Source organism: Rattus norvegicus, chromosome 8, assembly GCF_036323735.1.
Source record: "Rattus norvegicus strain BN/NHsdMcwi chromosome 8, GRCr8, whole genome shotgun sequence".
Taxonomy (NCBI): Eukaryota; Metazoa; Chordata; class Mammalia; order Rodentia; family Muridae; genus Rattus; species Rattus norvegicus.
In genome coordinates, this window is record NC_086026.1 from 70,079,379 (window position 1) to 70,094,038 (window position 14,660).

The 14,660-nt window shown below is 47.3% G+C and overlaps 1 protein-coding gene across 1 annotated transcript in view; it reads left to right on the forward strand.

Annotated features, from left to right (window-relative positions):
* The first annotated feature begins 374 nt into the window (after nt 1–374).
* The window catches only part of Larp6 (La ribonucleoprotein 6, translational regulator), a 21,423-nt gene continuing 7,137 nt past the window's right edge, over nt 375–14,660 (forward strand). The window contains exons 1-2 of the mRNA NM_001108154.1: nt 375–667; nt 13,923–14,133. Of these exons, the coding sequence (NP_001101624.1) occupies nt 468–667; nt 13,923–14,133 (411 nt within the window). The 5' untranslated portion in view covers nt 375–467. The remainder of the gene's footprint in view (nt 668–13,922; nt 14,134–14,660) is intronic.

A 14,660-nucleotide genomic window follows, 5' to 3' on the forward strand; every position in this document is an offset into this window, starting at 1 on the left:
AGCTCTTGACCTCCTAAAACTCATCCTAATCTTAAATTGGCTATGCCAGAGGAGCTAACGGTAAAGCTGTTTTCCCTCAACCCTTGGTGGGTTTCTCAGGGAGACAAACCTGGGAGCTGCTGACTTGTGCCTGTCTCCGCGAGTCCAGCCCTAAGCCAGAAGCCAGCTGAGCGGCATCTCTGCGCGGGGCGGGGAGGAGGGAGCTGTGGGACTGGGGCGCCACCGCAGAGGGACGCAGGGAGGGACCTGGTCTGGTTTTTTACCCTGGGACAGGCCTGTGGAGCGCGGGGGAGTCGTCCCTGCGTGAGCGCTCAGGGCGGTGCCCGCCGTGCGGCGTGGGGCGGATCGCGACCCCTGTCCCTCCCCGGGCCCGAGTCTCCGCCGCGCGCGCGCGCCGCCCACGCGCGATCGTCGCTATCGCTGGCTGCGGGCTGGCCTGGCCTCGCGGCACAGGGACCCTGCCAGCCATGGCCCAGCTCGGCGAACAGACTCTGCCAGGGCCCGAGACCACGGTGCAGATCCGTGTCGCCATCCAGGAGGCCGAGGATGTGGAGGATCTGGAGGAGGACGACGAGGGGACATCGGCACGGGCAGCGGGGGACACAGCCCGGTACCTCAGTCCTGGCTGGGGCAGCGCCAGCGAGGAGGAGCCGAGCCGCGGGCACAGGTAGGCTCCGTAGCTCGGGCCTGGAGAGGTGTTCCCGGGGCTCCGGTGCGCGACAACTCGCCAGGGCAGAGGGGTTGACTCAACCCCGCCACGGAGGCTGCAGACTGAGTCAGAACCCGCTTTGGGGGACAGTCTTGGCCCCAGTCCTCAGCAGGTTTTGATTCTTGATTGACAAGGCTTCCAAGGATGGGGGCTGGGATCTGAAGGATCTGGACTTGGGGCGGATGGTTGTTCTGGGATTCGAAGGGGAGATTGGCACGAGCTATTCTCGCTATCCCTACTTCTGAAGGAGACGCCCCCTTCGGTGGACGCACCCCACCAGACACTTGATCCAGCCTGGAGTTCCCGTGAGGCTGGGCCTCCTCCTCTTGATGCCAGGGATCCTAATAGCCTTCATCGCCGTCATCACCTGTTCTGTTCATCATTCCAGTGGCTTCACTTGGCTTCTGGGTGGGCGCAGGCCAGGCACAGCTGACACATGCAGATGGGGGTATCCAGGAAGGGATAATTTCCTGGTGGAGACAGCTCTCCTGTTCTCAGTTGAGATGGCCTACGGCCTTGCTGCTTCTCCTTCCTCTGCCTTGGGGGTTCCCGTTTCTGCCTGCCTGTTTGCCTGTCTTCTATACCTGAGGCTCCCTCCTTCACTGCACGCTGATGAGTGGCTTATAGTGTGGGTATAGCACCCGTCTGACCTTGCCCCTGGGCGGTGAGCCTTCTTCTCAGCCAGACACCCATCACTAATGCTTAGGCCCTTCACAACCATGGTTTCCTTATTGCTGTTTAAAAAAAAAATGCTATCCCATATGGAGCTGATGAGAGAAAAGAGACACAGCAATGGCACTAGCAGATTCTAGGGAAGGCTAAGAGTCCTTTGCTAAGAGCCTTCCTTTGAGATGCTGTGCCCAGGCTCTAGGCTCTCAGCTATGAAGATTTTGCAGAAGTACCTCTCAATCGCTAAAAGCTCATTTCCAGCATGGGAGCATATGGAGGCCACAGCTGAGGGGCTGCTCCATCCCCACAGTTGAAAGAGACCGGACCTTGGTTAAAAGGGTCTGGAACCCACCATTTCAGGCCAGATCTGCAGAGGCACTGTTGTAGGAGAAAAAGGCCAGTCTCACAGTTCAGGGCAGGAATGGTGACACAACCAACATGCTGGCATCATATATACAAAAAGCTCTCTCTATGCCAAGCACAAAAATGAGAAGCAGATAAAGACAGATGCTGAGCCAGAGTTACTCTAGAGGTCATGTAAAATACCTGCAGGTGGCTTACCTTATGGCCTTGTTTGCCTGTGACATCAGGGAAAAGCTGCGCTCTCCTAAATAGCCGAGGTGATGGCCCCATTTACTTGGCCCAAGAAAGATTCTCTACAGAGTTCCAAGAGGAACTGATCCTCAGAGCCTTTTGCCTCATCCCTCACAGGTCACTTCAGGGCCACCCTTCGTCACTTTGTCTCAGCTCCAGCATCTCAAAAATGATGGAGCTTTCAACCTAGTGGAACAGTTTGTGTTGCCGACTAGCATAGCGTTGGCCCCTGAAAATCCCAGTAATTCTTCTGATGAGTGGATCTGCCAGGAGCCTTGTGGGCAGGCACCTAGGGCCTAAGGAGAGCCAATGGGCACAGGATAATGCTGTCCCCTCTTTGGGCCCAGCCTGGTGAGACAGAGGCTATCCGGCACGACTGTCCTCAGCTCCCATAGCCTGAAGAAGGAGCTTCAGTTCCTAAATCTGTTTAAGATTTAACACCCACCCACCCACCTCATGCCCTCAGCCCATAGCTGCCTTCTGTCTCGTTCCGTGCTCCTGGGACACTGTCCTGCCAAGCATGGGAGCGGGGAGGGGTGTGTGTGTTCGCCCTTCCGCCCTCCCACATTTCCATTCTCCATTGGATTTCCAGTCAGCCTTGCAAACTTAATCTTCCCCACATTGCCCGGGCCCCTCCCTGAGTGAACCAGGTTGGTCCTGGCCTCTGCGGTGCTTTGGTACTCTGTGCACCTTGGGGCTCACACTCTCCCAGTCCTGAGTGCACAGTTACACCTCCCTTGAAGGTCCTTGAGGGCTGTGCCTGCAGCTCCCGTGCAACACCAGAATGGACGGTCATCTTGTAAGTGTGTGTGGGATGAGTACGCTCACTTCACAGTGTGAAAAACAGTGTGCCCCGCCCCCACCTGTGAGACAGAGCCTGGCAGGAAGGGGCTTCGTCTTAGCCCTTTCCACACCATAGTCCCCAGTCCAATACCTGGCTTATACCCTGGGGACAAGAAATAAATGAATAGTTGCCATCGTTTTGATGTATTTATTAGAAGGATATGATGCATATGGTTTTGCCCGAACCGTGTGAATGTTGTACACAGAGTCACCCCTGAAACACTTCATCTTGTAACCCTTAACAAGGACGTTCCCAGGAAGCCGTTAACACTGCCTTTGCCGACTCTGAGGAGGAGCACTAACTCCCTAATAGAAGCTCCCAGATTGTCTCAACAGTCAAGTTCCATGTTCAAAGCCCCACAGTCGTCTTCTACGTGGTATCTTACCCTCAGACCAGCAGGTGGTCAGTTCAGGCAGTTTGCCTGTGGTGCTGCTTCAGAAAAATCTTTTAATAGAGAGTCCAGCTTCTTAAAAACCATGACCTTGTAAAGACAGCAGCTGAACCAGACTCCCCTCCTCCCCCAACCTGGGGGCGGGTGAGCATGCGGGTGTCCGTGGAGACCAGAAGAGGGCATCACTCTCTAAATGTAGCAATGTTCTGAACAATTTAATGACAATAGAAGGCTTTGGAACAAACAATGAGCAAAAACTAAGGTAAGTGTGCAGTGAGTGTGTTTCTGAAAATGCTCACTCGGGCTGGGACTTCATGACAGCCTTGGTTCTGGGCATAGTGTGCACATTTCGCCATGTGTCACCCCACCCAGAGCCAGCAAATGTTGCCCGAAACACCTCAACTCACATTCGCGTTAGAATGATAGTGATTGACGTGCTTTTGCTGTGTGTGCAAAGTTTTCTGCACTCCTAGAAACAGAATGGTTTGATTATGGAAAACATAGATTGTCTACATTTTCCTAGTCCGTCCTTCCTTGGTGTATATAAAATTAATTTTTTAATTGTTTAATTTTAAGATTTTATTTTTTATTTTTATTTATGTGTATGAATTATACATGAGTAACAGGGTCCACTGAGACCAGAGATGGATGTCCAGTCCTCTGGTACTGGAGTTGCCAGTGGTTGTGAGCTGTCCAAAATGGTTCCTGAGAATCTAACTCAGGTCCTCTAGAAGAGCAGCAAATGATTGATTGATTGATCACTCAATTGATTAAAAATCACTCTCTTAGTTCCTGACTTGAGCCTCACAAAAACATTGTTAAATGAGTTTTGGCTTGGCATTGACACAGAACTTCCAGTCAGTTCTGAAGTGGCCCTAGACTTTTTTTTTCTGACACTTTGCATTATATATTTATGCAAGGCCTTGTTGCCAACACTGGCAATAAAAAATATTCATCAACATGAGTCATCTTAGGAAAAGGTGGAAGGTGTCCTCCATGCTGCAGCACCAGATAGAAGCCCAGGCTTCACTCCTTACGTAACAGCAGTCGTGGCATCTCGGTGCTATGCCAACTTGTTTTGTCTTTAATAAATGATAAAATTAGGGAGTGGGAGAAGTGGCTCAGCGGTTAACAGTGCCAGCTGCTCTTCCAGAGGACTTGGGTTTGATTCCCGGCACCCACATAGAGCTCACAACCATCTGTAACTCCAGTTCCGGTGATCCTCTGGTTCTTCATGCAGATGGTGCACAGACATAAACTCAGGCAAAATACCCATGTGCATAAAATAAAACTTAAAAATTATTACCAAGAAATCATTTTAAAGTAAATTTCTTTATTTATCATCAATAAATATTTAGTTTATTTACCTCTATATCTGAGGTCATATAAAAATTCATATTAAAAGGAGTTACTAGTGGAACAGTTTAAAAAGTCCTGATCCGGAACATTCTTTTTTTTTTTTTTTTTTTTTCTTTTTTTTCGGAGCTTGCTAGGTAAGCGCTCTACCACTGAGCTAAATCCCCAACCCCGATCCGGAACATTCTTAACCTCTTTCTTTCTAATATCTTTAGTATTTTAAGAATGTAAGATTAGATTTTTTTTCAAATGTTTCATGTTTAGATCAGTTTTTATAGTTCTGTTAACTTATTCCTTTGTGCCATAGACGTGCTGTAGACTTCCTGTAGATACGGAAGTTAGAGGTGAAGGGGTTAATTGAATTTAGACTAAACATTTTGGCAAGAGCGTTCCATAGGCCATTCCATGACACTTCATTACCTCACCCCAGGAGATGTCATTGGTTAGAGGTGTTTCTCTGTCAGACAGATCTGTCTTTGTGGCCTTCCTGTCCCTCATTTATTAATTTGATATACCACAGCTTTTTAATTGCATCTGTTGCCCTCCAAGGATAAGTCCTGTGTGATTGTGGTGGGTGATACTTTTATTCATTTTAAATAGAATTTTTTATTTATATTAATTATTTATATATGGGCACACAGGTTTCCTTGGATATCAAAGGAAGGCATCGGATGCCCCTGGAGCTGGAGTCCCAGGTGGCTGTGAGCGGCCTGCGGTGGGTGCTGGGAACTGAACACTGGTCTTCTGCAAGAGAAGTCCATGCTGTGGACCGCTGGGCTATCTCTCCAGGCCCGGTCCTTTTGTTTTTGCTTATTGTTTCAGTTTTAGGGGATGGGGTCTCAGCTCAGGCTGATGAATTCTGAGGTGTATGTGGTCTGTTCCCTCACCTGAGCTTCCCAAGTGGCTGGCACTGCAGGTTACTTGCTGGATAATCATTTTCTTTAGAGTGCTGTTGAATTCTCTTTGCATCTGTGCTCTTCAAGGGTATTGGACTGTAACTTCCTTCCTTGTAGTGCCCCTGTCTGGCTTTAATAATGGAGTAACGCTTGTAAAATAAATTTGTGAATATTTCATTTCTGGGATGAGTTTGAGAAGGACTGGTACTCACTCTTCCCTAAACATTGGTGAAATTCAGCGGCAGAGCCACCAAATCACAGGATTTTTTCTGTAATGGGAGATATTTGTTTTTAATTTCAAATTTTGTTTCACATCGTGTGTGTGTTTTGCTTGCATGTATGTCTGTGCACCACATACAGTGGTGCAGTGTCTATGCAGGCAAGAAGAGGGTGCTAGATGCACAGACCTGGAGTTAACAGGTGGTCATGCGCTGTCAATCCTAACCACTGAGCCACCTCTCCAACCACTCTCCTTTGGAAAAGAGCTTTGCCTCATCATCTGGCTTGACCAAGAGTTCCTCCCAATGAGGCAAGAAGGAGTATTTAATAATCGCACCTTTGAAATGAGAGCCTTTCCTCGTGGATTTTTACCTATTGTTGTTATAATTGGTTACGGTTACTTTAGACGCTTGAGTGTCTGTCATGTAGCTGGGAACGCCCCTTCATGCTGCCGTCAGCGCGCCCTTTGGGAACATGTCTACTTGGTTTGGAGCACAACCTCACTTTTGGAAACTTCATAATTTGTACTTTTCCTACTCCAGTCATGGAACTTAGCCACTTCCACAGGAATCCACGGTCTTTTGAAACACTAGTAAGAAAGCATTTAGAAACCAAGACCGAATATAAAAAGTGTTTGTTTCTACCTGGGCATCAACACTTTCCAGGTCTTTCCAGGCACAGGACTGCCTTTAAAAATAAATCTGTATAATAATTCTATTTGAACATTACAGATTCTTGGTGTATACTTCCTTTTTTTTTCCACATGGAGGATTTTGACTCTTTACAGTGTCTGTAAGAATATATGAGAACTGACAGAGCACTCAAGCTCTGTGCACAGAGCACAACACCCCTGTGGTCTGAGATGCCACTGGAGGCCATGTTGGTGTCTGTGGTTCATGCTGCAGCCTCAGGCCACAGTGAAGCCTGAGATCTGTGTGAATGTATGCAGTCTGTACCTCTGACTGGTGTCTCAGGGATGACCTCAGGTTTTGCTGCCTGGGGTGGGGCGTGCTGATGTGAACGGCATAAATAGCAGTCTGAGGCCATGCTGAGTCCTGGGTTCTGTGTAGCTGCTGGGGGCCATGGTCGGTGGTTCTGACACAGTCAGAGTCCATACTGATATCTGTGGCCCATGTTACCACCAAAGCCCATGAGGTTGTCTGGACTTTGACCTGAAGCCATGTTGATGTCTATGGGTTCAGGAGAGCTCTCCTCTCTGGCCACTGCACAGCTCTCCTCAATTGATGGTTTCTAGTGTAGGTAGACAGGATAAGACTCTTCCTCTCTTGGGGGCACTGGCCACTAGGAGTTTGTCCATGCTCCAGTGAATATATGGAAAACACAAAACAGATTCCCCCCCCTTCTTCTTTTTCTGTGGGGTGAAGTGTCACGGGGGAGTGGGGTATGGGAAGGTGGAAGGGGAGTGTGATCAGGGTATATGATGTGAGGTTCTCAAATAATCGATAAAAGAAAAAAAACGAATATATGAGGACTGGCGGGCCACCCATGTGCTACACACACTGCCCTAACCAGTGGCATGGTTCCTTTGCCGCCTTTCCCGAAGTGAGAGCACATCCAGATGTTTCCAGCAATGTCTCGGTGAAGAGCCAGCATCTTCGAAAAAATAAGAGATTTATTGTTTATAATACATGTGTGACTCGTATGTGTGCAGGTACCACCTGAGGCTCCCCAGTGTGGGTGCTGGGAACCGAACTTCAGTCCCTTGCATGAGCACCAGTGCCCATAACCCCTGAGCCATTTCCTCAAACCCAACCAATTCTCTCAAATTTGTCCTTTTGCAGTGCTGGAGATTGAACCCAGGGCCTCGTGTGCACTAGGCAAGTGCTCTACCCTTGAGCTGCTTCCTCAGCCCAGAATTTTTTAATCACATTGGCTGCCCTCTTTTGAACTAAATCTGAGTCATCCTCTTATTGACACTGCACAGATGATTCTGAACTGACGTGTTTTTTCACATGCGATATTTCTTCTTTATGTTCAATGCCTTCCTTGTTATTGTTCAGCAATGTCCTTGTCCTTGTGGCCCTGTGACACTCTAATAGATCATTTTCGCACATACACTATGAATACACAAACTCTCTCCTGGGCTAAAGTCCTGGTGAGGAGGCCTCGTTCATTTGGGTGCTTTCCTTCTTCAGAATGTCTTTTGATTAACAGCTGAGTCAACGTGCCCAGATTAGTTCAAGGTTTTATGGGAAAAACAGGTTTGGAGATTTTACTCATTTTTTTCCCCTCCAATTTCCTTACAAACATGATAACTATTACAGAGCTGCTCCTGGAAGCCAGTCATCTGTTTCGATCTGATTTCTACCCTCTGTATCAGTTTCATGCAAATTACAAAATTACAGCCATAGCAAAGCACATGTGAACAGTAATGTTTAGGTATAAAAGTTAAAACTTTCTGGGTTTTTTGTTTGTTTGTTGGGTTGGTTGGTTGGTTTTTGAGATGGGAACAACCCAGGCTGGTCTGAAATTTGTAGGGAGCTGAGGATAATGAGTCCTGCCTTCACTTTTCAAGATCAGTAGCTACAGAAATGCATCACCCCCAGGAGGGGGGAGATCAAGCTCAGGGTTTCCTCTATGCCAAGTGAGCATCCGACCAACCGAGCTTCATCCATGCCCTCAGGTCTTCTTCAAGAGGGATTAATATGTATGTATTAATCCCAGTAACTCTCCTTCCTTTCCAGAAGAGTCCCTGAGAGCTGGGTTCAGTGGCGCATGCCTTTCATTCAGCACTCTGGAAGCAGAGGGAGTAGATTTCTATGAGTCCAAAGCTGGACTGGTCCATAATTGGAGTTCTAGGCCAGCCAAGGCTGCACCATGATCCTGTCTCAGAACAAAACAAAACCTAGACAACAACAGCAACAAAGCGTCTCTTTGGATTTACCATAACAAAATCTATTTGCTTTATATTACGCATACTTTTTAAAAACTCTACTATGTGCAAACCTCTTAAATAGAAACCAGTATGAATTCTACCTTAAACCTAGTATTTAGGGCACTAGTGTACATGAGGAGCTATGATACAGTATAGACAAGCACTAGAGAGTAGGGGCGATTTCCTTTCTAGAGAGTTGCTTTTGAGATGCACGGCTAAGAGAGGGACACGCTGTTCAGGAATCAGGAGTAGCATGTGCAAAGGTATGAGGTAAGAAAGTTTGAGACATGGAGTCTTTCTATTTGCTTGGAGCAATGGGTATTTGGAGGAAGTGAACAGAAACGAGTTTGCAAGATGGAAACAGCCAGATTCTAAGTGCATTGGAATATGGAGCTGAGCACTGTAGGCTTTGTTCGGCGGGCGGTGGAAACCCTGCTGCAATCAGTAGTGATAATATTAAAGTACAACAGCTGCATATTATAAAGGCTTCTTCACGATATGTAATGTGGCAATTGTGTGGAGGAGGCTGGAGCCCAAAACAGTACAGGCGGAGGTGGGAGGTGAGAAGATACAGCCGCAGCCAGGCTCTAGTTGGGAAAGATATGAAAATACAAGAGCAAAGAGAGATGTGGTATCTGAAAGGTAACTGAATTTACATTTTCCCTTTAGACCTATTTCCCAGCCTCTGCCTACCAGCAAAGAGACTCAGGCAACACGGCAGGTACTGCCAAGCAGCAGAAAGGAAGAGGGACTGATTTCTGAAGGAGTCGAACGTGCCACAGAGTCCTAGGGAGGCTAAGACTGGGAGACTGGGAACAGCAGGGAAAAGCCTCTCTACTTTGGTTGGAAGGATCAGCCAGAAGATTCTCTGTTTGCCGAGGTGAAGCCTGTCCCCATCAAGTGTCTGAAGCCAACTAGGAAGAAAACCGATAAGGGTAGAGAGCTGCAGGGGGAGTCCATGGAACCCACTAAGCAAATTATCAGCTCCCCTCCTTCCGGCTGAATAGTGTGGCGCTTAACCTCCCTCCCTCTTGAATAGTGGATGGAGGATCCTGAAATCTTCCAAGGGGAAGGAGTGACTTTGCAGGGGAGAAAGCTGATCAGCACACAGCAACAGTTGTTAACCGTATCCTGATACAATGTACGGAGGATGGAAGTTTACCACTGTGGTCCTCCTCCTCCCTAGATCCCGTGCCTTGGAATAATGATGATGGCATCACAGAAACCTCAATGGCAAGGCATTCCTTAGCACACCTAACTAATACCTGTCAACACTGTCAAGGTCATCAAAGATAAGGCCATCTGGAAAAAGTCACTGCCGAGAGGAGCCTTGGGGGATATACAGCATGTAATGTGGTGTCCTGAGTGAGGTCGTTTAGGGGGAATTGAAGGGAGTCTAAACAAACTATGTGCTTCAGCTAATGATAGTGCATAACTGTCATCTCCTTAAGAAGTGCACCATAAGGGGCTGGGGATTTAGCTCAGTGGTAGAGCGCTTACCTAGGAAGCACAAGGCCCTGGGTTCAGTCCCCAGCTCCGAAAAAAAGAACCAAAAAAAAAAAAAAAAAAAAAAAGTGCACCATAATAATCGGAGACATTAATAATAAATAAGCCTGGAGTGAGGCATGTGGAACTCACTGTGCTATTTTAATAACTTTCCCGTAACTCCAAGATGATTCTAAAATAAGCTTATTGAAATTTTAAGCAAAAAAAGCAAACTGTTCATTAGTCACCTGAAGCAAAACAGTATCAGGACAATGCGTTAGAACAGGCAGCACGGAACACAGAGGTGGTGGGGGTGTCTTAAAAGTCAGCACTCCAGTCGATACACTGAGAGCTACTACAGCCACCAAACGAGAACAGGGTGCTTTCAAAAGGGAACAGCCTGGGGCTGGGGAGGTAGCTCAGTGGGTAATACACTTGCTGTACAAGCGTAAAGATCCCCCCAACACCCACAGTCATGGTGGCCCCCCTATCAATCCAGCACATGCATGCATACCCACATGCATATGAACATACACCACAGGCACGGGCACATGGAAAGAAAGCTTGGAGGATCAAAACCAATTCTTTAGGTACCAACTGAATAGCCACTAAACCGTTAATGGTCTTAGTGACACCGCCTAGCATGGAAATCAAAGACAGAGGACACACGAGAAAGAATACACACAGAAGATACGTTTGGATAGTCACTTAACTTTTAGAACACATTCACAAGATAGGTAGTCGTAGCCGAACATGGTAGTGCATGCATATCTGTAATCCCACCACATGTACAGTAAGGGCACTGGGATCTGGAGACACAGGCCAGCCTGAGCTACACAGCGATAGCAAGGCTAGTCTGTGCTATATTTTATGACCTGCTTCAAAAACAAATACCTTCTCCATAGGGATTGGCGCTTGCCTAGTATGCCCAAGAGCCTAGATTTGACCCTCATCCAGCACTTAAATATTATCTCAACAAAAATCTTTGTCCTGCATGGAATGTGTCTACATAGCCACAGTAATAAAACAGGTTGACTTTCAACATTCATATCTACCTCTAGACACTACTTGGGATATTATTTCGCAACATAGAGTGTGGTGATGAGCGTTGGCAACATGGTGTAGAAGTTCATCGAATCAAATATGGAGGATTGGGCATGGGAAGAGAGACAGCAAGGTGGGGCGACACAGCACACGTCTATATAATGAGCAGTGGTTGGAACAATTCTAACGAAGTACAAAACGACCTTAAGGGTGCTGGAGCGATGGCTCAGCTGTTAAGAGCACTGAAAATTCTTCCAGAGGTCCTGAGTTCAATTCCCAGCAACCACATGGTAGCTCACAACCATTTATACTGGGATCCGATGTCCTTTTCTGGTGTGTTTGAATATGACACCTACAGTGTATTCATATACATTAAAAAATAAATAAAATCTTTTTCAAAGAATCTTAAGTGTACTCCCACAAGCAAACAGGGCAGGGGTGTGGCCCTCCTGCTGGAGTACTTATCTTGCACACATGAAGCCCTGGGCTTGATCCCCAGCACTGTGCAAACTGGGCATGGTCGTGCACACTTGTATTCCCATCCCATGGGAGGTACAAGCAAGAGAAGCATCCTTGCTACAGCTCACGGTCATCCTTGGCTACATAGTGAGCTCAAGGCTAGCCTAAACTACATGAAACTCTGTCTGCAAATCCCCAAACAGACAGAGGGCTAGTAGAGACCAACAGTAAAATAAGAATGTTAACACTGGAAGAACAGGCCATGGGATGTAAGTGACCTGAGTCTCTCATTTTATAATGGGATGCCTCCAGACACTACATCAAAAAATGATGACAAACAGTCAGGGATTCTGAGCCTGCCCAACAAAGATGTCAGTTAGCAGAGGACAGGATGCAGTGTGTGATGGGGACCAGTGGAGAGTTTTGATGGAATCCACTACACTGGGATATGATAGAACTTACTACAAATGGCTCACACAGAGACAGGGCAGTCCAGGAAGTTCTCCTCTCACACTGGAGTGGCTGATTCCCAATCGAAGATAAACTCCTAAACAACGTGAAGTGGAAAGGAGGCAGTGAGTGAGCCTCTGTTTCACAGGGCTTAGCCTGAAGCCCCGGCTCTCCCAAGGCCAGCTGTGTCTGCTCCCTCTCTACATCTGACCCCATCTCCATCTCCCAGGGCCTAGGAAGACGGAGTCCAGCAAGGCGTCCCCTGTACAATGCCCCTCAAGAGACACCCAGCCAAAGCATGTTGACATGTGCTCCTGTGTTCCCTTTGGTCCTCTTGTACCTCACTACAGAATTTAACACCATCACCCACCTTCTGCATAGCCTCTCCCCTATGTGCACAGGTCTCTCTGGATTTGTCACTACCTATCTGCCTGATTTTATCTCTTCTTTCTCCTCCCACTTCTAAATGTTCACACCCTCCAAGCATCTATCCTTGAGTATGTTGGGTTCAACTGGACCCCTCAGTGGCTGTGACTACATAATCATGAAGGGAGAGACTTTTCCTCAACCAGATGACAGAATCAAGTTTTTCTCTTTAACAAATATGGAATATCTCTGGCACAGCTGGCCTTGGAAAGATTAGGGTACCAGACCAGGCCCTGAGAGTCAGACACTCTGCTTGACTGTCTTCTAAAAAAAAATCACATCTGGAGATGGGAAGATGGGGCGGGAAGACAGCAACGTTGTATGTCGTTTCGGAGCAAGTGTGTCTGAGTGACACGCAATCTCAGCAGATAGGATAACTACTTTTTAAACTCCACTTCTGTAAAGTTTATTTTTGTGCAGGTGTGTTTGTGTGTATACATGTGCAAGTCCACATATGTGAGGCCAGAGGTCAACACTGACATCCACCTCAACTGCTCTCTCCCTTAATTCTTGAGGCAGAGCCTCTCTTTGAAGCTGGGGCTAGCCTTGCTTGGCACCAACCCCAGGCATGTTTCTGTCTCTGCTTCCCTAATGTTAGCATTTCAGACGAGCATTACCACCTGTTGGCCTTCTACCCATGTGCTGAGGAGCTCAACTCAGGTTCTCATATTTTGTGGCAAACACTTCACCAATCGGACCATCTCCTCAGCCCCATGTTCCTAGTCTCAAGATACTCTCTACTTGTTCAAGCCAAAACTTGACTCCTCAGATGATTGGGGACAGAACTTTCTGTACATTGGCTGGTCATATGGCCAACCACCTTTGAGAAAGCCAATTCAGATATGACGTTTAATTTCCAAAAGTTGCTATGACAACCAAGTACACAGTAGATGGTATATAACAACAGAGATGCGTTATCTTTTTTTTTTTCTTTTTTCGTTTTTTTCGGAGCTGGGGACCGAACCCAGGACCTTGTGCTTGCTAGGCAAGCGCTCTGCCACTGAGCTAAATCCCCAACGAGATGCGTTATCTTATAAGTCTGAAATGAGGGGCCCTGCTTGCATGAGATCCCCTGTATACTCAAGGATAGATGCTTGGAGAATATGTACATTTAGAATGGGAGGAGAAAGAAGAGATGGGCCAGGGGCCTACTCCCTAGCATGATCCCAGAGAAGGATCTACCAGGCTTGTCTCCTAGCCTCCTTGGTTTCTGTTGTGACACTTTAATCTCCAATTACATCCTGAGTAGCTATTTCCCTGTCTGTATCTCTGTGTATCCAAGTTCTTGGCTTTTATGAGGACCTCACCTGCACAGGATCGGGGTCATCCTTCTCGACGATGGGCTCCTCCTTACATTACCATCCATAGTGACTAACTCCAGACAAGGCCATGTTCTGGGCTCTGAGGGCCTGTGGCTTCAATATATGAATTTGCAGGGAGACAGTTCAACCCACGGCTAACTCATTGTCTCCCTCTGGCCGCAGTAGTGCCACGACAAGTGGGGGTGAGAATGACCGCGAGGATCTGGAGCCAGAGTGGAAGCCTCCGGACGAGGAGCTTATCAGGAAGCTGGTGGATCAGATTGAGTTCTACTTTTCCGATGAGAATCTGGAGAAGGACGCCTTTCTGCTCAAGCATGTGCGGAGGAACAAGCTGGGCTATGTGAGCGTCAAGCTGCTCACCTCCTTCAAGAAGGTGAGGCTGGCTTCTCAGAGGCTGCCTGGGGCATCTCTGAGGTGTGGACCTTGTGGTGTTAAATTTTTTGGTATTTAGATTTACACCCTATCTCCTACCATAGACCCCCTGCCTAGCAAATTTTCAATTAAATATGAGACCTGAAAAATTTTCAGAAAAAGTATCAAGAGTGGGGATTTAGTGGAGCTAGAGGGCTAGCTCAGTCACTACAGTGTTTACCATGCAAGCATGAGAACCAACGTTTGATCCCCTGAATCCACAAGAAAAAGCCAAGCTTGGTTCTACACCTGTAATTCCAGATTAGTCTACTGGGTGAACTCTCTGCCAATGAGAAGCCCTATCTTAAATATAAATAAATTAGTAGCAAGATGGAGGGATCTTGAGAGGAATGGCACCCAAGGTTGACATCTGGTTCCCAGATATGCATACATGTGAACACACACACACGCGCACACACACACACACATACACACACACAATCATGCATGCACACATGTGTGGGTGAGATATGAGAGCATTCTTGAGAA